The sequence below is a fragment of the Oncorhynchus mykiss genome, chromosome 3 (genome assembly GCF_013265735.2).
Source record: "Oncorhynchus mykiss isolate Arlee chromosome 3, USDA_OmykA_1.1, whole genome shotgun sequence".
Lineage (NCBI taxonomy): Eukaryota > Metazoa > Chordata > Actinopteri > Salmoniformes > Salmonidae > Oncorhynchus > Oncorhynchus mykiss.
The window spans coordinates 27,617,853-27,641,422 of record NC_048567.1 but is presented as its reverse complement, the minus strand read 5'-3'; the positions used below and the strand labels follow the sequence as shown (position 1 = coordinate 27,641,422).

Here is a 23,570-nt window from a genome sequence, read left to right as displayed (position 1 = left end):
ATTCCTTGTTAACAAACTATAGTATGTTAGAACATCTACTTTGTGCATGACGCAAGTCATTTTTCCAACAATTGTTTACAGACAGATTATTTCACTTATAATTCACTATCACAATTCCAGTGGGTCAGAAGTTTACATACACTAAGTTGACTGTGCCTTTTAAACAGTTTGGAAAATTCCAGAAAATGATGTCATGGCTTTAAAAGCTTCTGATAGGCTAATTGACATAATTTGAGTTAATTGGAGGTGTACCTGTGGATGTACACTGCTCAAAAAAATAAGGGGAACACTAAAATAACACATCCTAGATCTGAATGAATGAAATATTCTTATTAAATACTTTTTTTCTTTACATAGTTGAATGTGCTGACAACAAAATCACACAAAAATTATCAATGGAAATCAAATTAACAACCCTTGGAGGTCTGGATTTGGAGTCACACTCAAAATTAAAGTGGAAAACCACACTACAGGCTGATCCAACTTTGATGTAATATCCTTAAAACAAGTCAAAATGAAGCTCAGTAGTGTGTGTGGCCTCCACGTGCCTGTATGACCTCCCTACAATGTCTGGCATGCTCCTGATGAGGTGGCGGATGGTCTCTTGAGGGATCTCCTCCCAGACCTGGACTAAAGCATCCGCTAACTCCTGGACAGTCTGTGGTGCAACGTGGTGTTGGTGGATGGAGCGAGACATGATGTCCCAGATGTGCTCAATTGGATTCAGGTCTGGGGAACGGGCGGGCCAGTCCATAGCATCAATGCCTTCCTCTTGAAGGAACTGCTGACACACTCTAGCCACATGAGGTCTAGCATTGTCTTGCATTAGGAGAAACCCAGGGTCAACCGCACCAGCATATGGCCTCACAAGGGGTCTGAGGATCTCATCTCGGTACCTAATGGCAGTCAGGCTACCTCTGGCGAGCACATGGAGGGCTGTGCGGCCCCCCAAAGAAATGCCACCCCACACCATGACTGACCCACCGCCAAACCGGTCATGCTGGAGGATGTTGCAGGCAGCAGAACGTTCTCCACGGCGTCTCCAGACTCTGTCACGTCTGTCACATGTGCTCAGTGTGAACCTGCTTTCATCTGTGAAGAGCACAGGGCGCCAGTGGCGAATTTGCCAATCTTGGTGTTCTCTGGCAAATGCCAAACGTCCTGCACGGTGTTGGGCTGAAAGCCCAACCCCTACCTTTGGACGTCGGGCCCTCATACCACCCTCATGGAGTCTGTTTCTGACCGTTTGAGCAGACACGCACATTTGTGGCCTGCTGGAGGTCATTTTGCAGGGCTCTGGCAGTGCTCCTCCTGCTCCTCCTTGCACAAAGGCGGAGGTAGCGGTCCTGCTGCTGGGTTGTTGCCCTCCTATGGCCTCCTCCACGTCTCCTGATGTACTGGCCTGTCTCCTGGTAGCGCCTCCATGCTCTGGACACTACGCTGACAGACACAGCAAACCTTCTTGCCACAGCTCGCATTGATGTGCCATCCTGGATGAGCTGCACTACCTGAGCCACTTGTGTGGGTTGTAGACTCCGTCTCATGCTACCACTAGAGTGAAAGCACCGCCAGCATTCAAGAGTGACCAAAACATCAGCCAGGAAGCATAGGAACTGAGAAGTGGTCTGTGGTCACCACCTGCAGAACCACTCCTTTATTGGGGGTGTCTTGCTAATTGCCTATAATTTCCACCTGTTGTCTATTCCATTTGCACAACAGCATGTGAAATTTATTGTCAATCAGTGTTGCTTCCTAAGTGGACAGTTTGATTTCACAGAAGTGTGATTGACTTGGAGTTACATTGTGTTGTTTAACTGTTCCCTTTATTTTTTTGAGCAGTGTATTTCAAGGCCTACCTTCAAACCTAGTGCCTCTTTGCTTGACATCAAGGAAAAATCAGCCAAGACCTAGAAAAAAATTGTAGACCTCCACAAGTCTGGTTCATCCTTGGGAGCAATTGTCAAACGCTTGAGGGTACCACATTCATCTGTACAAATGATAGTACGCAAGTATAAACACCATGGGACCACGCAGCCATCATACCGCTCAGGAAGAAGATGCTCCTAGAGGAAGAAGATGTCTCCTAGAGATGAACGCGCTTTGGTGCGAAAAGTGCAAATCAATCCCAGAACAACAGCAAAGGACCTTTTTGAAGATGCTGGAGGAAACGGGTACAAAAGTATCTCTATCCACAGTAAAACGAGTCCTATATTTACATACCCTGAAAGGTTGCTCAGCAAGGAAGAAACCACTGCTCCAAAACCGCCACAAAAAAGCCAGACTACGGTTTGCAACTGCACATGTGGACAAAGATTGTACTTTTTGGAGAAATGTCCTCTGGTCTGATGAAACAAAAATAGAACTGTTTGGCCATAATGACCATCATTATGTTTTGAGGGAAAGGGGGAGGCTTTCAAGCTGAAGAACACCATCCCAACCGTGAAGCACAGGGGTGGCAGCATCATGTTGTGGGGGTGCTTGGCTACCCGAGGGACTGGTGCACTTCACAAAAGAGATGGCATCATGAGGAAGTAAAATTATGTGGATATATTGAAGCAACATCTCAAGACATCAGTCAGGAAGTTAAAGCTTGGTCGCAAATGGGTCTTCCAAATGGACAATGACCCCAAGCATACTTCCAAAGTTGTGGCAAAAAGCAGGGACAGCAAAGTCGAGGTATTGGAGTGGCCATCACAAAGCCCTGACCTTTTAGAAATGTTGTGTCTGTATTTGACAGATCAACATCAATTCACATTTTCAAACCTACAGTAAATAGCTAGTGAGATTACTCTCGGCTTTGGCAGGTAGTGCCAGTGATGGGTAAATCTGAATGAGTGGGATCGAGTCTTGTTTTTGATGGCCCTGTCTGTCCTGCAGTGTCTGCCACGGCCTTCTACAAAGCCCAGCCAGTGATCCAGTTCATGTGTGAGGTCCTGGACATCCACAACATAGACGAGCAGCCCCGACCTCTCACAGACTCCCACCGGGTCAAATTCACCAAAGAAATCAAAGGTAGTGTTTTTTGTGCGTTTTGTCTGTGTGCGTGAATGCGGATGTATTTGGGGGTGCCTTTGTACACAAGTGTGTTATTCCCACGTCCCTGAGGTCATAAAAGCGGTCACTGTCCTGTCCAGGTCTGAAGGTGGAGGTCACACACTGTGGCACCATGCGGAGGAAGTACCGTGTTTGCAATGTGACCCGTCGGCCCGCCAGCCATCAAACGTGAGTCAAGAGCGCCCCAGAGAGATGGTGGTTTGGGACTAGACGTAGATGAGGTGGAGTGGGACTAGGGAGAGGCCAGAGAGACTGGGAGACGGGCATGGAGCCTGGGGTGTGGTTGTATGTGGGGCGTGATGGGATGGGATGGGATGAGAGAGGAGCATGCACTTAAATGTAGGATGACCAATTCACAAGAATTCACCCGAACCACAAAATGTCTGAGTCAGGTCCTTGTCTCGAGGTCAATGGGTGTTAGTCACCGTTGGCCAATATGCTATTACATGCAGCTGTTTATCTGCTGCTACTACTTTGTTTTCCAGTATTTACTGATGCTCAACATTTTGATAGCTTTGTGAGGCCGTTTCTATATCTTCACTGTGTTAACTAGAAATTGAAGACTCGAGCTGTTGAAAACCTTGTCTTTTAACAGTTATATACAGTCTACATAGACCCAGACAAGCCCCTCTTGCACAGCTCCTTTCAATGTTGAAGATGTTCTTAACCCTTGCCGTTCCATCGACCTGTTGTGGTCAGGTTCCCTCTGCAGCTGGAGAATGGTCAAACGGTGGAGCGCACGGTGGCCCAGTACTTCAGAGAGAAGTACAGCCTGCAGCTCAAGTATCCCCACCTGCCCTGCCTCCAGGTGGGGCAGGAGCAGAAGCACACCTACCTGCCCCTGGAGGTGAGAAACATTCAATCCAGTTGCTTTCTGTACTTGAGAAGGAAATCCCTGCTTATATAATATACTCAATGTTTTTTTGTTTTGTGTCCCTGCAGGTGTGTAACATAGTAGCAGGGCAGCGCTGTATCAAGAAACTGACAGATAATCAGACGTCCACTATGATCAAAGCCACGGCTCGCTCTGCACCTGACAGACAGGAGGAGATCAGCCGACTGGTGAGTCAGTGGTTTCGCCTGGTGGCATGGAGGCTTATTTATTTTAATACAACAGGTGGGTCTAATCCTGGATGCTGATTGGTTAACCCCATTCCAGGCGTTGTCTATTCCACAAGTTGACACCGGCTAAATCTATAGAGTTGAAATGCCTATTTCCTCTGTTCCATGTGACTGCGTAATCCACTGTCTCGTCAGTTCCGCCTCCACTATTAAAAAGCATCTAGACATTATATCCCATTTTCTTTTTGACTAGCATTTAGTTCTCAACAATGGAGATTTGTAATAACCTTTGTCTCTCTCTGACATTTGCAACATTGTTTCAATATTGAAATTCGATCTCCAGTTGTCCTTTGGTAATGAACGTGTTGGGGCGAGACGGGCTGGCAACTTTTCTCAGCCAGTCGAAATCATGAATCCGCATCATTTTTATGGATATATACAGTACCAGTCAAAAGTTTGGACACCTACTCATTCAAGGGGTTTTTCTTTATTTTTACTATTTTCTACATTGTATAAATAATAGTGAAGACATTAAAACTATGAAATGACACACATGGAATCATGTAGTAACCAAAAAAGTGTTAAACAAATCAAAACTATCTTCAAGGTAGCCACCCTTTGCCTTGATGACAGCTTTGCACACTCTTGGCATTCTCTCAACCAGCTTCATGAGGTTGTCATCTGGAATGCTTTTCCAGCAGTCTACAAGGAGTTCCCACATATTCTGAGCGCTTGTTGGCTGCTTTTCCTTCTCTCTGCGGTCCAACTCATCCCAAACTATCTCAATTGGGTTAAGGTCGGGTGATTTGTGGAGGCCAGGTCATCTGACGAAGCACTCCATCACTCACCATCCTGGTCTTTTACCAAATAGGGCTGTTTTCTGTATACCAACCCTACCATGTCACAACACAACTGATTGGCTCAAACTTTTTTTTTATCTTTTAAAAGGCTCACTTGTTATTAATTTAAATGTATTCCAGGTGATTAGCTCATGAAGCTGGTTGAGAGAATGCCAAGTGTGCAAAGCTGTCAAAGCAAAGAGTGGCTACATTGAAAAATATAAAATGTATCTTGATTTGTTTTTAGTTACTACTTTTTTGATTACTACGTGTTTCCATATGTGTTATTTCATAGTTTTGATGTCTTCACTATTATTCTACAATGTGGAATATAGTAAAATTAAGAAAAACCTTTGAATGAGTAGGTGTGTCCAAACTTTTGACTGGTACTGTATATGAGGAAATGTCAATAGGGGGGAAAAAGGAAATGCAGCTAGTTTGCTGTATTCTGGCTACACTGTTTGACGTGAATGCCAGTCAAAGTTGGCTGGCTAGCTAGCTAGGGATTAAAACGTTGCCAGCCATCATGGCAACGGAACATTTAGAACAGACGACTGTTGCATCCATAGATGTAGAACAAAAGACTTAACGACTGGGTCGCTGGCAACCGAACCGATTTTTGTCGGGACTATATCTTGTGGAAGGATAAAATAGTATGAATAAATTAATTTCAAAAAAAAATTTTATGACATTGTCAATCATTATTTTTGTAATGCCCTCAACCGGTGTTTGGAGGTAATATTAATACGGTTTGCCAAAACATCTGAGTAGGAGTGCTAATCTAGGATCAGGTCCCCTGTCTTGTTCATTATGATCTAAAAGGCTAAACTGATCTTAGATCGGCACTCCTGCTCTGAGACGCTTAATGAATACGGGCCCAGGTCAGTGTTGATTAAGGTCAGTGAAATGCCAGGTCGGAGATGGCATTGTTGCAGCATGGTGGCTAGCTGTCACCAGCACAATGCCTGACCATGGTGTTTTCTGGAGGATGAGATGGGCTGCCACCGACGCCATTAGACTCCATCAGATAGCATCTCATTCAGCCTCTGCTTCTGTTCTGCCGCTGTTACTTAATTAAACAGATTCCCCATCTCCCACCTGGGATTAAAACATACCTCTGGCTGATAGTACACTGCCAGAGACCGAGACGCTGTTGACTTTTAATTTAGATGCAGAGAACCGTCAGCAAATAGTAACTGTGGGCGGAATAACTGTGTGAAAGATGCAGAAGGATTGGACAATCTGAGAGGGAAGTTTGACAATGTTCTAAAGGTTATGTCAAAGGTTATTTCAGGACGTTTCGTATGATAGAATTCTGGGGACAATGTGAGCTACAAACGTGAGTTGTCTCAACATCAAAACATGCTCAAACCTGGGTTGTATTCATTAGGGCATTCCGCACCAAATGAAAGTGTTTTATTTTTGGACAAGTTGAGTGTTTCTAATAGGAGTAGTTTGATTTCTTTTGTTTTTAGTGCATTATGAATGACACTGCCTTCAATCAATCAAATGTATTTATAAAGCCCTTCTTACATCAGTTGATGTCACAAAGTGCTGTACAGAAACCCAGCCTAAAACCCCAAACAGCAAGCAATGCAGGTGTAGAAGCACGGTGGCTAGGAAAAACTCCCTAGAAAGGCCAGAGAAACCTAGAGAGGAACCAGGGTATGAGGGGTGGCCAGTCCTCTTCTGGCTGTGCCGGGTGGAGATTGTAACAGAACTTGGCCAAGATGTTCATAGATGACCAGCAGGGTCAAATAATAATAATCACAGTGGGTGTCGAGGGTGCAACAGGTCAGCACCTCAGGAGTAAATGTCAGTTGGCTTTTCATAGCCGATCACGCATAGTATCTCTACCGCTCCTGCGATCTCTAGAGAGTTGAAAGCAGCAGGTCTGGGACAAGGTAGCATGCCCGGTGAACAGGTCAGGGTTCCATAGCCGCAGGCAGAACAGTTGAAACTGGAGCAGCAGCATTGCCAGGTGGACTGCGGAAACAAGGAGTCATCAGGCAGGTAGACCTGAGGCATGGTCCTAGGGCTCAGGTCCTCAGAGAGAGAATTAGAGAGAGCGTACTTAAATTCACACAGGACACCAGATAAGACAGGAGAAATACTCCAGATATAACAGACTGACCCTAGCCCCCTGACACAAACTACTACATCATAAATACTGGAGGCTGAGACAGGAGGGGTCGGGAGACACTGTGGCCCGGTCTGACGATACTCCCGGACAGGGCCAAACAGGAAGGATATAACCCCACCCACTTTGCCAAAGCACAGCCCCCACACCACTTAAGGGATATCTTCAACCAACAACTTACCATCCTGAGACACGGTCGAGTATAGCCCAGAAAGATCTCCGCCACGGCACAACCCAAGGGGGTGGGGGGGGACGCCAACCCGAACAGGAAGACCACGTCGGTGACTCAACGCACTCAAGTGACGCAACCCCTCCTAGGGACGGCATGGAAGAGCACCAGTAAGCCAGTGACTCAGCCCCTGTGATAGGGTTAGAGGCAGAGAATCCCAGTGGAGGGAGGGGAACCAGCCAGGCAGAGACAGCAAGGGTGGTTCGTTGCTCCAGTGCCTTTCCATTCCCCTTCACACTCCTGGGCCAGACTGCACTCAATCGTAGGACCTACTGAAGAGATGAGTCTTCAGTACAGACTTAAAGGTTGAGACCAAGTCTGCGTCTCTCACGTGGGTAGGGAAGACCATTCCATAAAAATTGAGCTCTATAGGAGAAAGCCCTGCCTCTAGCTGTTTGCTTAGAAATTCTAGGGACAGTAAGGAGGCCTGCGTCTTGTGACCGTAGCGTACGTGTAGGTATGTACGGCAGGACCAAATTGGAAAGCTAGGTAGGAGCAAGCCCATGTAATGCTTTGTAGGTTAGCAGTAACCTTGAAATCAGCCCTTGCCTTAACAGGAAGCCAGTGTAGAGAGGCTATCACTGGAGTAATATGATCACATTTCTTGGCTGCTAGAATCTTGACTAGAACCAGTGTTTAGCACTAACTGAAGTTTATTTGGTGCTTTATCCAAGTAGCCGGGAAGTAGAGCATTGCAGTAGTCTAATCTAGAAGTGACAAAAGCATGGATTAATTTTTATGCGTCATGTTTGGACAAAGTTTCAGATTTTTGCAATGTTACATAGATGGATAAAAGCTGTCCTTGAAATAGTCTGGATATGTTCGTAAGTTCTATTTGAGACGACTGTACAACCATCAAGATTAATTGTCAGATCCAACAGAAGATCTCGTTGTTTCTTGGGACCGAGAACAAGCCAATGTTTTGTCCGAGTCTTCTGGATACCAACTTACCTCACCACCCTAAACACCCCTTTCTCACCCTCTCTCTGTCTCTGTGTGTGACCCCTGCAGGTGCGCAGTGCCAACTACGAGTCTGACCCCTTTGTGCAGGAGTTTCAGTTCAAGGTGCGCGACGAGATGGCCCACGTGACGGGGCGCGTGCTGCCTGCCCCCATGCTGCAATACGGCGGCAGGGTGAGCACAGAGCACTTTATGGTACCCTTCCTTTAAATCACGCTCCATACTCTGTTTGACACGCTACCTACCCTTGCTATATGAGGGAACTAACCCCCTTGCTTTGGTTTGATTTGATCTGTTTGTCTTTTCTCTCTGTGAATCATCTAGGAGTAGGTGTGCTGATCTAGGATCAGGTCCCTATCTTATTCATAGTGATTTCAAAGACAAAATTGATCCTAGGTCGGCACGGTTACTCGAAGACACTCTGAGAACAGGCTTGTCTGTGTGGATTAATATAAGCTAGTAGTCTTTGCTCAATGCTAACATGGCTACATAATGTTTCTTTACTGCTATTTTTTGAGAATGCATAGTACAGATCGTGATGACACTGTGCTATGACTCAATTTAGCTTCCTTTTGTGGTGTCTATGCTTCCCCCCCCCCCCCTTTTTTTTTTTTTAGCTCACTCACTTTGGTTTGCAATTTCACTTTTTGCGATTCGTGAGAGTAGATGTCACATGAGTGGGATTTTAATCAAATGTAAGTCTTAATCCCAGACCCAGTTTTGCATTCAAACATTTAAAGTGATTAGGACTGCCCAAGGAGGACTAAAAACTAAAATCTGTTTTTCTGGACACTGGATGAGGTCAGCCTTCTGGTTTCATTTTGTTAAGACACTATAGGACCTGACCTTTCTTTTCATCTTTCTACCGTCTAAGTTAATAAACCATGTACGTAAACAGCATTTTTGGTGCATATTTTCAAATGAAATGTTATCAATTTTTGATTTGAACTATGAACAATTTTGTGGAAGCTAAATTTGGAGAATGCAGATTCTGAAGCTGAGAAATAAGTTGGCGTGTGGGAAGAGTCTGACTTTCAGCAAATAAATGGCCATTAAAGCAAAGTACAATGAATTTAGCTTACCAATCGCAAAATACCTCTTGAGACCTAATCACAATCTCTTCAAATGAAGTTACTACATATACAGTGCCTTTGGAAAGTATTCAGACCCCTTGACTTTTTCCACAATTTGTTACAGCCTTGTTCTAAAATCAGGAAAAAACACCAATTGGATTCAATCTACACACAATACAAAAAGGAAAAACAGGTTATTTGAATCTTTTGCAAATGTATATATTTTGAAATTACATTTTCATAAGTATTCAGACCATTTTAACTTCTTTGGGATAGGGGGCAGCATTTTCACTTTTGGATGAATAGCGTGCCCAGTGTGAACTGCCTCCTCCTCAGTCCCAGATGCTAATATATGCATATTATTAGTATTGGATAGAAAACACACTGAATTTTCTAAAACTGTTTGAATGATGTCTGTGAGTATAACAGAACTCATATGGCAGGCAAAAACCTGAGGAAAAAATCCAAACAGGAAGTGGGAAATCTGAGGTTTGTAGTTTTTTAACTCCGCCCCTATCGAATACACAGTGGGGTATGGGTCATTTTGCACTTCCTAAGGCTTCCACTAGATGTCAAACGTCTTTAGAATGTTGTTTCAGGCTTCTACTGTGAAGGGGGGCCGGATGAGAGCTGTTTGACTCATTTCACATGAGAGGTAGCTCTCGTTCCATTGCTTTTCTACAGACAATGGAGTTCTCCATTTGGAACATTATTGAACATTTATAATAAAAACATCCTAAAGATTGATTCTATACTTAGTTTGACAAGTTTCTACAACCTGTAATATAACTTTTTTAACTTTTCGTCCGACGTTCGGCTGGACCTGAACGTGCATTTGGATTTGTTTACCAAACGCCCTAATAAAAGAAGCTTTTTGGACATAATTGATGGACTTTATGGAATAAATCAAACATTTATTGTCGAACTGGGATTCCTGGGAGCGCATTCTGATGAAGATCATCAGGTAAGTGAATATTTATAATGCTATTTCTGACTAATGTTGACTGCGCAACATGGCGGATATTTCTTTTGGCTGTTTTGGGCTCTGAGCGCCGTTCTCAGATTATGCTTTTTCCATAAAGTTTTTTGGAAATCTGACACCGCGGTTGCATTAAGGAGAAGTTTATCTGTATAACACATGTATTTTCATCAACATTTATAATGAGTATTTCTGTAAATTCATGTGGCTCTCTGCAAAATCACTGCATGTTTTGGAACTACTGAACGTAACACGCCAATGTAAAATTAGATTTTTGGATATAAATATGAACTTTACCGAACAAAACACACGTATTGTGTAACATGAAGTCCTATGAGTGTCATCTGATGATCATCAAAGGTTAGCGATTCATTTTATCTCTTTGTGCTTTTTGTGACTCCTCTCTTTGGCTTGAAAAATGGCTGGGTTTTTCTGTGACTTGGTGGTGACCTAACATAATCGTTTGTGGAGCTTTCGCTGTAAAGCATTTTTTAAATCCGACACTGTGGCTGGATTAACGATTAATGTTATCTTTAAAATGGTGCCTAATACTTGTATGTTGGAGAAATTTGATTTATGAGATTTCTGTTGATTTGTGTTTGGCGCCCTGCAATTTCATTGGCTGTTGGCAAGCGGAACCCCATTCCCAGACAGGTTAATTACTTTGTTGATGCACCTTTGGCAGTTATTACAGCCTTGAGTCTTCTTGGGTATGACGCTACATGCTTGGCACACCTGTATTTGGGGAGTTTCTTTCATTCTTCTCTGCAGATCCTCTCAAGCTCTGTCAGGTTGGATGGGGAGCTTTGCTGCACAGCTATTTTCAGGTCTCGCCAGAGAAGTTCGATCGGGTTCAAGTCCGGACTCTGGCTGGGACACTCAAGGATATTCAGAGGCTTGTCCCGAACCACTCCTGCATGGTCTTTGCCATGTGCTTAGGATTGTTGTCCTGTTGGAAGGTGAACCTTCGCCCTCAGTCTTAGGTCTTGAGCGCTCTGGAACAGGTTTTCATCAAGGATTTCTCTGTACTTTGCTCCGTTCATTTGTCTCGATCCTGACTAGTCTCCCAGTCCCTGCAGCTGAAAAACATCCCCACAGCATCATGCTGACACCACCATCCTTCACCGTACGGATAGTGCAGGGTTTCCTCCAGACGTGGCGCTTGGCATTCTGGCCAAAGAGTTCAGTCTTGGTTTCATCAGACCAGAGAATATTGTTTATCATGGTCTGAGAGTCTTTAGGTGCCTTTAGGCAAACTCCAAGCAGGCTGTCATGTGCTCTTTACTGAGGAGTGGCTTCCGTCTGGCCACTCTACCATAAAGGCCTGATTGGTGGAGTACTGCAGAGATGGTTGTCCTTCTGGAAGGTTCTCCCATCTCCACAGAGGAACTCTGGAGCTCTCAGTGACCACCAGGTTCTTGGTCACCTCCCTGACTAAGGCCCTTCTCCCCTGATTGCTCAGTTTGGCTAGGCGGCCAGCTCTAGGAAGAGTCTTGGTGGTTCCAAACTTCTTCAATTTAAGAATGATGGAGGCCACTGTGTTCTTGGGGATCTTCAATGCTGCATAAATAGTTTGGTACCCTTCCCCGGATTTGTACTTCGACACAATCGTGTCTCTACGGACATTTCCTTCGACCTCATGGCTTGGTTTTTGCTCTGACATGCACTGTCAGCTGTGGGACCTTATATAGATGTGTGTGCCATTCCAAATTATTTCCAATCAATTGAATTTACCACAGGTGAACTCCAATCAAGTTGTAGAAACAGCTCAAGGATGATCAATGGAAACAGGATGCACCTGAAATAAATTTTGAGTCTCATAGCGAAGGTGCTGAATACTTATGCAAACATTTCTAAACCTGTTTTCATTATGGGGTATTGTGTGTCGATTGCTGAGGATTGTTTTTGAAGTTATCAATTTTAGAACAAGGCTATAACGTAACAAAGTGGAAAAGTCAAGGGGTCTGAATACTTTCCAAAGGCTCTGTAGTCCAGTTTGTAATGGCCTTTTTTAAATGTAGTGAGCTTTGAAATGATTTATGTAAAAAAAAAAAAATGATGTTTTAAAATTCATGACATTTTGATGGTAGTATGATAAACAAAATATATGTTTACTTTTTGAAAGTACTAATATTAAATACCAAAAAGTAGATGCAAAAAATTTAATTTCAACCTCTATTGTCTCACCTTGAAGGGTTAATGTAAAGGTTAAGGGCAATACAATTTTGAGTTTCAGTGTTGATATGCTCAAATTGACCTTTTTGAAGCTGTTTTGAAAAGAAAAGAAAACATTTTAAAACACTGCACCTGTGTCTTTCAGTCTATACATGTTAGGCCTAAATACAGTGGCAAGAAAAAGTATGAGGGAACCCTTTGGAATTACCTGGATTTCTGCATAAATTGGTCATAAAATGTGATTTGATCTCAATTTAAATGACAAACAATAGACAAATGGTCTGCTTAAAAGAATAAAACAATTATATGTTCATGTTTTTATTGAACACACTGTGTAAACATTCAGTGTATGGTGGAAAATGTATGTAACTGGTTGACTCTCCTTTGGCAGCAATAACCTCAACCAAATGTTTTCTGTAGTTGGGGAACAGACCTGCACAATGGTCAGGAGGAATTTTGGACCATTCCTCTTTAAAAAACTGTTTCAGTTCAGCAATATTCTTGGGGTGTCTGGTGTGAACTGCTCTCTTGAGGTCATGCCACAGCATCTCGATCGGGTTGAGGTCAGGACTGACTGGGCCTCTCCAGAAGGCATATTTTCTTGTTGAAGCCATTCTGTTGATTTACTTCTGTGTTTTGGGTCGTTGTCCTGTTGCATCACCCAACTTCTGTTGCACTTCAATTGGCGGACAGATGGCCTTACATTCTCCTGCAAAATGTCTTGATAAACTTGGGAATTCATTTTTCCGTCTACGATGGCAAGCCTTCCAGGCTCTGAGGCAGCAAATCAGCTCCAAACCATGATTCTCCCTCCAATAGTTTAACATGGTTTTTTTAAAGTTTTATTATTCTTATTATTATTATTATTATTATTATCAGTCAGTTAAGAACAAATTCTTATTTTCAATGATGGCCTCGGAACAGTGGGTTAACTGACCTGTTCAGGGGCAGAACGAAGGGACAGACCTTATCAGGTCTGGGTTTCGATCTTGCAACCTTTCGGTTACAAGTCCAACGTTCTAACCACTACGCTACCTGCCGCCCCAAGATGTTGATGTGCTGTGCCTTTTTTTCTCCACATATATTGTTGTGTGTTCCTTCTAAACAACTGAACTTTAGTTTAATATGTCCACAGAATACTTTGCCAGTAGTGCTGTGGAACATCCAAATGCTCTTTTGCGAACTTCAGACGTGCAGCAATGGTTTTTTTTTGGACAGCATTGGCTTCTACCGTGATGTCCTTCCATGAACACCATTCTTGTTTTAGTGTTTTACGTATTGTGGACTCGTCAACAGAGATGTTAGCATGTTCCAGAGATTTCTGTCTGTCTTTAGCTGACACTCTAAGATTCTTCTTAACCTCATTGCAAGGTGCAGAATGCTAAATCATCTTTGCAGGACGGCCACTCCCAGGGAGAGTAGCAACAGTGCTGAATTTTCTCCATTTATAGACAATTTGTCTTACCATGGACTGATGAACTTCAAGGCTTTGGGAGATACTTTTGCAACCCTTTCCAGCTTTATGCAAGTCAACAATTCTTAATCTTAGGTCATCTGAGACATCTCTTGTTCGAGGCATGGTTCACATCAGGCAATGCTTCTTGCACTCAAATTTTGTGAGATGTTTTATTTATTATTTTTTAAATGTCATCGGGCAGGTCTAACCAACGTCTCCAATCTCGTCTCATTGATTGGACTCCAGGTTAGCTGACTCCTGACACCAATTAGCATTTGGAAAAGTCATTAGCCTAGGGGTTCACATACTTTTTCCAACCTAAACTTCGAATGTTTAAATTATGTATTCAATATAGACACGAAAAATACAATAATTTGTGTTAATTAGTTTAAGCACACTGTCTATTGTTGTGACTTAGATGAAGATCAGATCAAATCTTATGGCCAATTCATGCAGAAATCCAGGTAATTCCAAAGGGTTCACATACTTTTTCATGTGTGTTTTGCTTTAAATGTATCCAATAAGTGTTGGTGTCTACACACAATTATTTTCTGTGTAATTTATACATGTGTGCCTGCATGACTTTCTGAAGTGTTTTGACTGTTGAATCTGTACAGCATGTCCTACTCCATTGGGTGTATGTGATTACTGTGCACTGGTTTTCTATCCTCATGGGGACCTGAAATCCCCAAATGTCTCCAAGGATTATAAAACATAGATAATGATCCCTCTGAGAACAAAGGCTATTTTAAACTTGGGGGTTAGGTTTAGGCTTACAATTAGGGTTAGGTGTTAAGGTTGGAGTAAGGGTTTTTAATGGTAATACATTTTAGGTCCCCACAAGGATATGAAAAACAAGTGTGTGTGCATGCAGAAGTGTGTGTGTGTGTGTGTGTGTGTGTACACTACGCAGCAGATCAACCGTACTACACTGTGGTTTCAGAACCGGACGGTGGCCACCCCAAGTCACGGGGTGTGGGACATGAGGGGCAAACAGTTCCACACGGGAGTGGAGATCAAGATGTGGGCCATCGCATGTTTTGCCACACAGAGGCAGTGTCGCGAGGAGATCCTCAAGTAAGAACCTACCAGTCTTATCTGTTTCACCCACTTACTATGTGTACAACTGGGTTATGCTCGTTAGGGCACACCTTGGCAAAATGTTCAATGGAAAACGAAAATGAGCATTTCTTATTGGTCCAGGTAGTCCTGCCCTGTTTCAGTACATTTTCTTCCATTTATTGCCTAATAAACATACCCCCCCCCCCCTCCTATTCATGAAGCAGCTTTTCACATAGCCACAGGGATATATAGAAAGGAATACCTCCCTGCTACGGATGTGTTGTTGAAGATGGCCTTCCAGATAAGAAAGTGATCCTTGTGTAATTAGTTTGTCCTCTACGCCTCTGATACAACCTTAGGATTTACACAGCGACTTTCAAGGATTACATTACTAAACCGTTCCCTAACCAACCAGATTATATTTGGTCTTTACAACCCTTCCTTTTCCCCTCCTCCCCCTCCCTCATTTCTCCATTACTGTCTTTCCCTCCCTCATTCCTCTTTCCCTCCCTAATTCCTCCATCACTCTCTTCTGCATCCCTCTCTCTTCCTCCATCCATTACCCACCTCCTTCTACAGGGGTTTCACAGACCAGCTGCGTAAGATCTCCAAGGATGCTGGGATGCCCATCCAGGGCCAGCCGTGTTTCTGTAAATACGCCCAGGGAGCCGACAGTGTGGAGCCCATGTTCAGGCACCTGAAGAACACCTACTCTGGACTGCAGCTCATCATCGTCATCCTGCCTGGAAAGACCCCAGTCTATGGTAGGCGGCACCCATAGATAAACACTACCATTCAGAAGTTTGGGGTCACTTAGAAATGTCCTTGTTTTTGAATGAAAGAAAGAAAAGCACAAATAGAAAAAGGAGTGGGAGGCCCCGGTGCACAACTGAGCAAGAGCACAAGTACATTAGTGTCTAGTTTTAGAAACAGACGCCTCACAAGTCTTCAACTGGCAGCTTCATTAAACAGTACCCGCAAAACATCAGTCTCAACGTCAACAGTTTCATAAGAAAGTTCTTTGTTTCTGGCCATTTTGAGCCTGTAATCAAACCCAGAAATGCTGATGCTCCAGATACTCAACTAGTCTAAGGAAGGCCAGTTGTATTGCTTCTTTAATCAGCACAACCATGTTCAGCTCTGCTAACATAATTGCAAAAGGGTTTTCTAATGCTTAATTACCCTTTTTTTTATTATAAACTTGGATTAGCTAACACAACGTGCCATTGGAGCACAGGAGTGATGGTTGCTGATCATGGTCCTATGTACGCCTATGTAGATATTCCACAAAATCTGCCGTTTCCAGCTACAATAGTCATTTACAACATTAACAATGTCTACACCGTATTTCTGATCAATTTGATGTTATTTTAATGGACAAAAAATTTTTGCTTTTCTTTAAAAAAACTTTTTAAACGGTAGTGTGCAGTTGAAGTCGTAAGTTTACATACACCTTAGCCAAATACATTTAAACTCAGTTTTTCACAATTCCTGACATTTAATCCTAGTAAAAATTCCCTGTCTTGGGTCAATTAGGATCACCACTTTATTTTAAGAATGTGAAATGTCAGAATAATAGGAGAGAGAATGCTTTATTTCAGCTTTTATTTCTTTCATCACATTCCCAGTGGGTCAGAAGTTTACATACACTCAATTAGTATTTGGTAGCATTGCCTTTTAAATTGTTTAACTTGGGTCAAATGTTTCGGGTAGCCTTCCACAAGCTTCCCACAGTAAGTTGGGTGAATGTTGGCTCATTCCTCCTGACAGAGCTGGTGTAACTGAGTGAGGTTTGTAGGCCTCCTTGCTCGCACACACTTTTTCAGTTCTGCCCACAAATATTCTATAAGATTGAGGTCAGGGCTTTGTGATGGCCACTCCAATACCTTGACTTTGTTGTCCCTGCATTTTGCCACAACTTTGGAAGTATGCTTGGGGTCATTATCCATTTGGAAGACCCATTTGCGACCAAGCTATAACTTGGTCTTGAGATGTTGCTTCAATATATCCACATAATTTTACTTCCTCATGATGCCATCTATTTTGTGAAGTGCACCAGCCCCTCCTGCAGCAAAGCACCCCCACAACATGATGCCGCCACCCGTGTGCTTCACGGTTGGGATGGTGTTCTTTGGCTTGCAAGCCTCCCCCTTTTTCCTCCAAACATAAGCATGGTCATTATGACCAAACAGTTATATATTTTTGTTTCATCAGATCAGTACAATCTTTGTCCCCATGTGCAGTTGCAAACCGTAGTCTGGCTTTTTTTGGCGGTTTTGGAGCAGTGGCTTCTTCCTTGCTGAGCGGCCTTTCAGGTTATGTCGATATAGGACTTGTTTTACTGTGGATATAGATACTTTTGTATCTGTTTCCTCCAGCATCTTCACAAGGTCCTTTGCTGTTGTTCTGGGATTGATTTGCACTTTTCGCACCAAAGTATGTTCATCTCTAGGAGACAGAACGTGTCTCCTTCCTGAGCGGTATGACGGCTGCGTGGTCCCATGGTGGTTATACTTGCGTACTATTGTTTGTACAGATGAACATGGTACCTTCAGGCGTTTTGGAAATGGTTCATCCTTGGGAGCAAGACTTGTTGAGGTCTACAATTATTTTCTGGGGTTGATTTATTTTGGTTTTCCATTGATGTCAAGCAAAGAGGCACTGAGTTTGAAGGTAGTCCTTGAAATACATCCACAGGTACACCTCCAATTCACCTATCGCCTATCAGAAGCTTCTAAAGTCATGACATTATTTTCTGGAATATTCCAAGCTGTTTAAAGGCACAGTTAACTTAGTGTATGTACACTTCTGACCCACTGGAATCGTGATACAGTGAAATTATCTGTCTGTAAACAATTGTTGTAAAAATTATTAGTGTCATGCACAAAGTAGATGTCCTAAACGACTTGCCAAACTATAGTTTGTTAAGAAGACATTTTGTGGAGTGGTAGAAAAATGAGTTTTAATGACTCCAACCTAAGTGTATGTAAACTTCTGACTTCAACTGTACGTATTCACATGATGTTCATTGGAATCACCTTATCCGTGCTGATTCACGGTCGAACATTTTCTGTATCTATATAATACTTCAACCAAAGCATTTGCTATTCTTTGAAACTCTTGTGTTGCTAAAGCAGCTTCGATAAGGGATGTGTGCTGTTGTGTGTTAAGACGGTGTACATCTGTCTGGTATCTACCAATGCTTTCCCTTTAACGCATAGGTGGTACTTTACTTTCCTAATCTGACTGTTAATTGCACAGAGATTGATTGATCACTTCCTGTTACTGGTCCTGTGTAGCGGAGGTGAAGAGGGTGGGAGACACTCTCCTAGGAATGGCCACTCAGTGTGTCCAGGTGAAGAACGTGGTGAAGACGTCCCCCCAGACCCTCTCCAACCTCTGCCTCAAGATCAACGTCAAGCTGGGGGGAATCAACAATATCCTGGTGCCCCACCAACGGTACGTGGCCACTGTGGCTGGAGGATAGGACTGTCGAATGACCAAGCAAATATTTTTATTTGGCTAAAGCGAGCACATTTCTTTTGGAAATGTATGTACCTTTTCTAATCTAGTCATATTTATCTTCCTTTAGAAGTGTGCATAAATCAGCTTGAAGTAGCTACAAAACAAGTTTTGTCGCCACCTATTCCAAAAGTGGAGGCTACAGCTAAAATTACTGTTTGCGATTCACAATTTTTTATTTTTTTTTGATTCACATGATTCGATCACCGTGATTGAACCGAATCCCAACTACTAAAATCACGTAGTGAATCGTTTGTTTTGTCAAAGAATCATTCATATGAATCAAATTAATTGTTCAAATGTATTTATTTTTTTAGACCTGTGAAGCGGGGCATCCCTTTAAACAGTAAATTAACTTTGTTAGGCCTACAAAGTGTTTATTGGTCTTGAGAATGTTTATTTTATTTGTACACATATTCCATCAATATCAATCTCCTAATCAAGTGTCTTCCAATTTATGATTGACATAAATGTACATATTGTGTGAAATCTAAACCTTTAATCATATTAGAGAACCTTTGTTTGAACTCTGTCCTCATTGGTCCTTCTCTCTTCCTCCACCCAGACCCTCAGTATTCCAGCAGCCTATCATCTTCCTGGGGGCGGACGTTACACACCCCCCTGCTGGAGACGGGAAGAAGCCCTCCATTGCTGCAGTGAGTTCACTTAACTCCTATTGGCCTATACCAGTAGTCTCAAACTCATTTTGCCCAGGGGCCACATTTATATATTTTTTTACTATTGCAACCATGGTCCACATTTACTGAGACAACCGCAGGCTGCATTAAATAGGCTCGCGGGCCTCATCTGGCCTGAGGACTACATGTTTGAGACTTCTGTGGCTTTGTCTATACTGAATCGCCACTGCATTCAAGTTCATAATGTTTGTGCAGAGCTAATCAATTTGTGCAGCGCTGGTTTGTTTCTCTCACTCACACACACACTCTCTCTCTCTCACCCTGTTTCTCTCTATTACATCTCTCTCTCTCACCCTGTTTCTCTCTATTACATCTCTCTCTCTCACCCTGTTTCTCTCTATTACATCTCTCTCACCCTGTTTCTCTCTATTACATCTCTCTCTCTCACCCTGTTTCTCTCTATTACATCTCTCTCTCTCACCCTGTTTCTCTCTTATATCTCTCTCTCTCACCCTGTTTCTCTCTATTACATCTCTCTCTCACCCTGTTTATCTCTATTACATCTCTCACCCTGTTTCTCTCTATTACATCTCTCTCTCTCCAGGTGGTGGGCAGTATGGACGCCCACCCCAGCAGGTACTGTGCCACAGTCCGGGTCCAGAGGCCCAGGCAGGAGGTGATCCAGGATCTGGCCTCTATGGTCCGAGAGCTGCTGATCCAGTTCTACAAGTCGACCCGCTACAAGCCCACCAGGATCATCTTCTACAGGGACGGAGTGTCAGAGGGCCAGTTCAGACAGGTGAGTAAAGACCGAGTGATTGTCCTGGGGACAAGAAAATGTAAGTCTCTCTCCACCTCCAGAACATCAGAAACCAGAGGGTCAAAGGTTGCATGTCAAATGTTGTCCCTCTTTAAATAAACTGTTAAAGTTAGGTAGATGTCCTATCTGTGTAAGTAAACCATTGAGGCACATCATGAAGGTCCACTAAGAGGACATTAGAATAACATGCATGACTGTGACCAAAACATGACTTATTTACCTGTCACGCTGTCAGATGATGGTGAAAGGGTGCAATGTTGAGGCCTATATCATCTGCCTCAACTGGTGCGAACTAGGAAAAACTTGCCCGTAACGTACATGGAGGACATTCAAAGTCATATCGTCAATAATGGATGTTTTGAACCCTGTTTTATCCATCTGCCCACCCCAGGTGTTGTACTACGAGCTGCTGGCCATCCGCGAGGCTTGCATTGGCTTAGAGAAGGAGTACCAGCCCGGCATCACCTACATCGTGGTCCAGAAACGCCACCACACCCGCCTCTTCTGTGCCGACCGCAACGAAAGGGTGTGTGGGTCCACTTTTACTTCCGGCCACCCTCCCAGCTACCTTCGGGTCATTCTGAGATAATACCCATGCCTGAGTCACACTATGGGGCCAAATCGCACCCAAACTGACTCTTACGTTTTCTTCTAGCACCGTTCCAACAGCTTTAGTAGATGTGTAACCAGGCCAGCTCACTACAGCTTGACTCAACTCTGTTTGGCACAGCAGTGTGAAACGCCCTTTATAGATTAAGGGGGGAACTGTGTGTTACAGAGTTGGTCCGTGGTGTTTTATTAACTGCTCTAAATGGTTGTCCTAATTATCCCATTACACTGTTGTCAATGGGCCTGCTCTCCTCACCCCTGGTAATTCTATTCCATTATAGCATTAGGCCTGATTGACGGACCTGGAGTGCCACTCGAGGCCTGGGAGAGCAGGGCTTTTGGAGTTATCACCTTGTTTACAAGTGAAGTTAACTTTGACGGACAAGGAGAAATCAATTTAGTCATTATTCTGGTCATTTGTAGACGACATCATTCAGAGCTGTGGAGATAAGGCGGCGCACAATTGGCCCAGCGTCGTTAGGGTTTGGTCGGGGTAGGCCGTCATTGTAAATATGAATTTGTTCTTAACCGACTTGCCTAGTTAAATAAAGGTAAATCTAAAAAATAAACACTACTCCTCCCTCCGTTCGTTCCCTTTCTGACGTCATTAAATGAGTCCAAGGGGAAAGTTGAATGAATGGATGTGTGTGAAGCTTGGTGTTGAAGTAGAACAGGACAGACGGAAGGATGTTTTTTAACGTGGGCAGTTATTAATAATGACCCCAAATCGACATGTTCTCTTCGTTCAGGTTGGACGCAGTGGAAACATTCCTGCTGGCACCACGGTGGACACGGACATCACGCACCCCTACGAGTTTGACTTTTACCTCTGCAGTCACGCTGGAATACAGGTACTGCAGCATTTCACCACCTGTTCATCTAGCCTGCTGCCTCACTGCACCTTCCTCTCAGGAAATGACTTCATGAAGTCTCAGGAAATACGCTGTCTTTTTAGAATTTAAACGCACTTTATTCACACTGCGTTTTTTGGGTTTTGGTTTTTGGAAGGTAAACCGTTCTTTACTGAAACTAAACTACCAAACACTCTTTGGTTTTGAAGTTGAAAAAAATGAGACTACATTTGCAAATAAATAGGCCTATACCTCATTCTAATTGTCCAGTTTTAGTTGAAAGCCATTGTCTTTCTACATCACATTTTATACCACATCTCCATTAAATCCCCAAATTGAGGCTGTGTAGTATGTGTAACGTCTGCTGTCTGCTTTCCCCAGGGGACCAGTCGGCCCTCCCACTACCACGTCCTGTGGGACGACAACTGCTTCACGGCCGATGAGTTCCAGCTGCTCACCTACCAGCTGTGCCACACCTACGTGCGCTGTACCCGCTCCGTCTCCATCCCCGCGCCAGCCTACTACGCCCACCTGGTGGCCTTCCGTGCTCGCTACCATCTGGTGGACAAGGAGCACGACAGGTGATTGGCAGGGATAGGGATGGGGGTCACTCTGTCACTGCACAAAACAATCTGGGCTGGTTCAGTGTTTCTGCATGCTTCGCCTCTGTTGTGCTCAACATTACGTTTCATATTTCCTATCTATTTTTGGTGAAATGTACAGTACTGCATTACTGTTTTTTTTCGTGTTCTACTGCCACCAAAGCAGCGCTCGATAGTATACTGCCCCCAAATCAAATTGTTTTAGTCACGTGTCGAATACAACAGGTGTAGACCTTACAGTGAAATGCTTACTTACTTACGAGCCCCCAATCAACAATGCAGTTTTAAGAAAATAGAGTTAAGAATTAAAAATAACAAGTAGTTCAAGAGCAGCAGTAAAATAACAATAGCGAGACAATATACAGAAGGTACCGGTACAGAGTCAATGTGCGGGGGCACCGGTTAATTGAGGTAATATGTACATGTAAGTAGAGTTAATAAACTGACTATGCATAGATATTAACAGAGTTGGTATTACAGACTCGGACAGGGAGAGGTTGAAAATGTCTGTGAAAACACTTGCCAGTGGGTCAGCGCATGCTCGCAGTACACGTCCTGGTAATCCGTCTGGCCCTGCAGCCTTGTGAATGTTAACCTGTTTAATGGTCTTACATCGGCTGCGGAGAGCGTGATCACACAGTCGTCCGGAACAGCTGGTGCTCTCGTGCATGTTTTAGTGTTACTTGCCTCGAAACGAGCATAGAAGTGGTTCAGCTCGTCTGTAGGCTCGTGTCACTGGGCAGCTTTCGGTTGTGCTTCCCTTTTGTAGTCTGAGCGTCGGAGCCGGTGTCGTAGGATTCAATCTTAGTCCTGTATTGATACTTTGATGGTTCGTTGGAGGACATAGTGGGATTTCTTATGCTTCCGGGTTAGAGTCCCTCTCCTTGAAAGTGGCAGCTCTAGCCTTTAGCTCGGTGCGGATGTTGCCTGTAATCCATGGCTTCTGGTTGGGGTATGTACGTACGGTCACTGTGGGGACGACGTCATTGATGCACTTATTGATGAAGCATGTGGTGTACTCCTCAATGCCATCGGAAGAATCCCGGAACATGTTCCAGTCTGTGATAGCAAAACAGTCCTGTAGCTTAGCATCGGCTTCATCTGACCACTTTTTTTTAATTGACTGAGTCACTGGTGCATCCTGCTTTAATTTTAGCTTGTAAGCAGGAATCAGGAGGATAGAATTATGGTCATATTTGCCAAATGGAGGGTGAGGGAGAGCTTTGTACATGTCTCTGTGTGTGGAGTAAAGGTGGTATAGAATTTTTCTCCCTCTGGTTGCACATTAAACATGCTGATAGAAATATGGTAAACAGTTTTAAGTTTCCCTGCTTTAAAGTCCGCGGCCACTAGGAGCACCACTAGGTAGTATACTGCCCCCTCAAAGCAGCGCTAGGTAGTTTACTGCCCCCCAAAGCAGCGCCAGAAAGCTAGCTTTCTACGTAAAAAAAATCATGTAGCTTCAAAGAAGTGTGTGTATGATAGTTGACCTGTCTTTC

At 43.6% G+C, this 23,570-nt stretch overlaps 1 protein-coding gene across 2 annotated transcripts in view; it reads left to right on the top strand.

Moving 5' to 3' along the window:
- Window positions 1-23,570, top strand: part of LOC110516971 (protein argonaute-3) — a 47,774-nt gene that overhangs the window by 17,436 nt on the left and 6,768 nt on the right. Inside the window, exons 6-18 of one of the 2 annotated variants that reach the window (XM_036973734.1) lie at window positions 2,878-3,012; window positions 3,135-3,222; window positions 3,754-3,901; window positions 3,997-4,116; window positions 8,336-8,458; window positions 14,911-15,044; window positions 15,609-15,793; window positions 18,329-18,488; window positions 19,117-19,207; window positions 19,794-19,988; window positions 20,401-20,535; window positions 21,368-21,469; window positions 21,851-22,050. In XM_036973734.1, coding sequence (XP_036829629.1) covers window positions 2,878-3,012; window positions 3,135-3,222; window positions 3,754-3,901; window positions 3,997-4,116; window positions 8,336-8,458; window positions 14,911-15,044; window positions 15,609-15,793; window positions 18,329-18,488; window positions 19,117-19,207; window positions 19,794-19,988; window positions 20,401-20,535; window positions 21,368-21,469; window positions 21,851-22,050 — 1,816 coding nt within the window. Of the gene's footprint in view, window positions 1-2,877; window positions 3,013-3,134; window positions 3,223-3,753; window positions 3,902-3,996; window positions 4,117-8,335; window positions 8,480-14,910; window positions 15,045-15,608; window positions 15,794-18,328; window positions 18,489-19,116; window positions 19,208-19,793; window positions 19,989-20,400; window positions 20,536-21,367; window positions 21,470-21,850; window positions 22,051-23,570 lie in introns of both variants that reach the window. The other variant, XM_036973733.1, reaches the window with a different exon arrangement.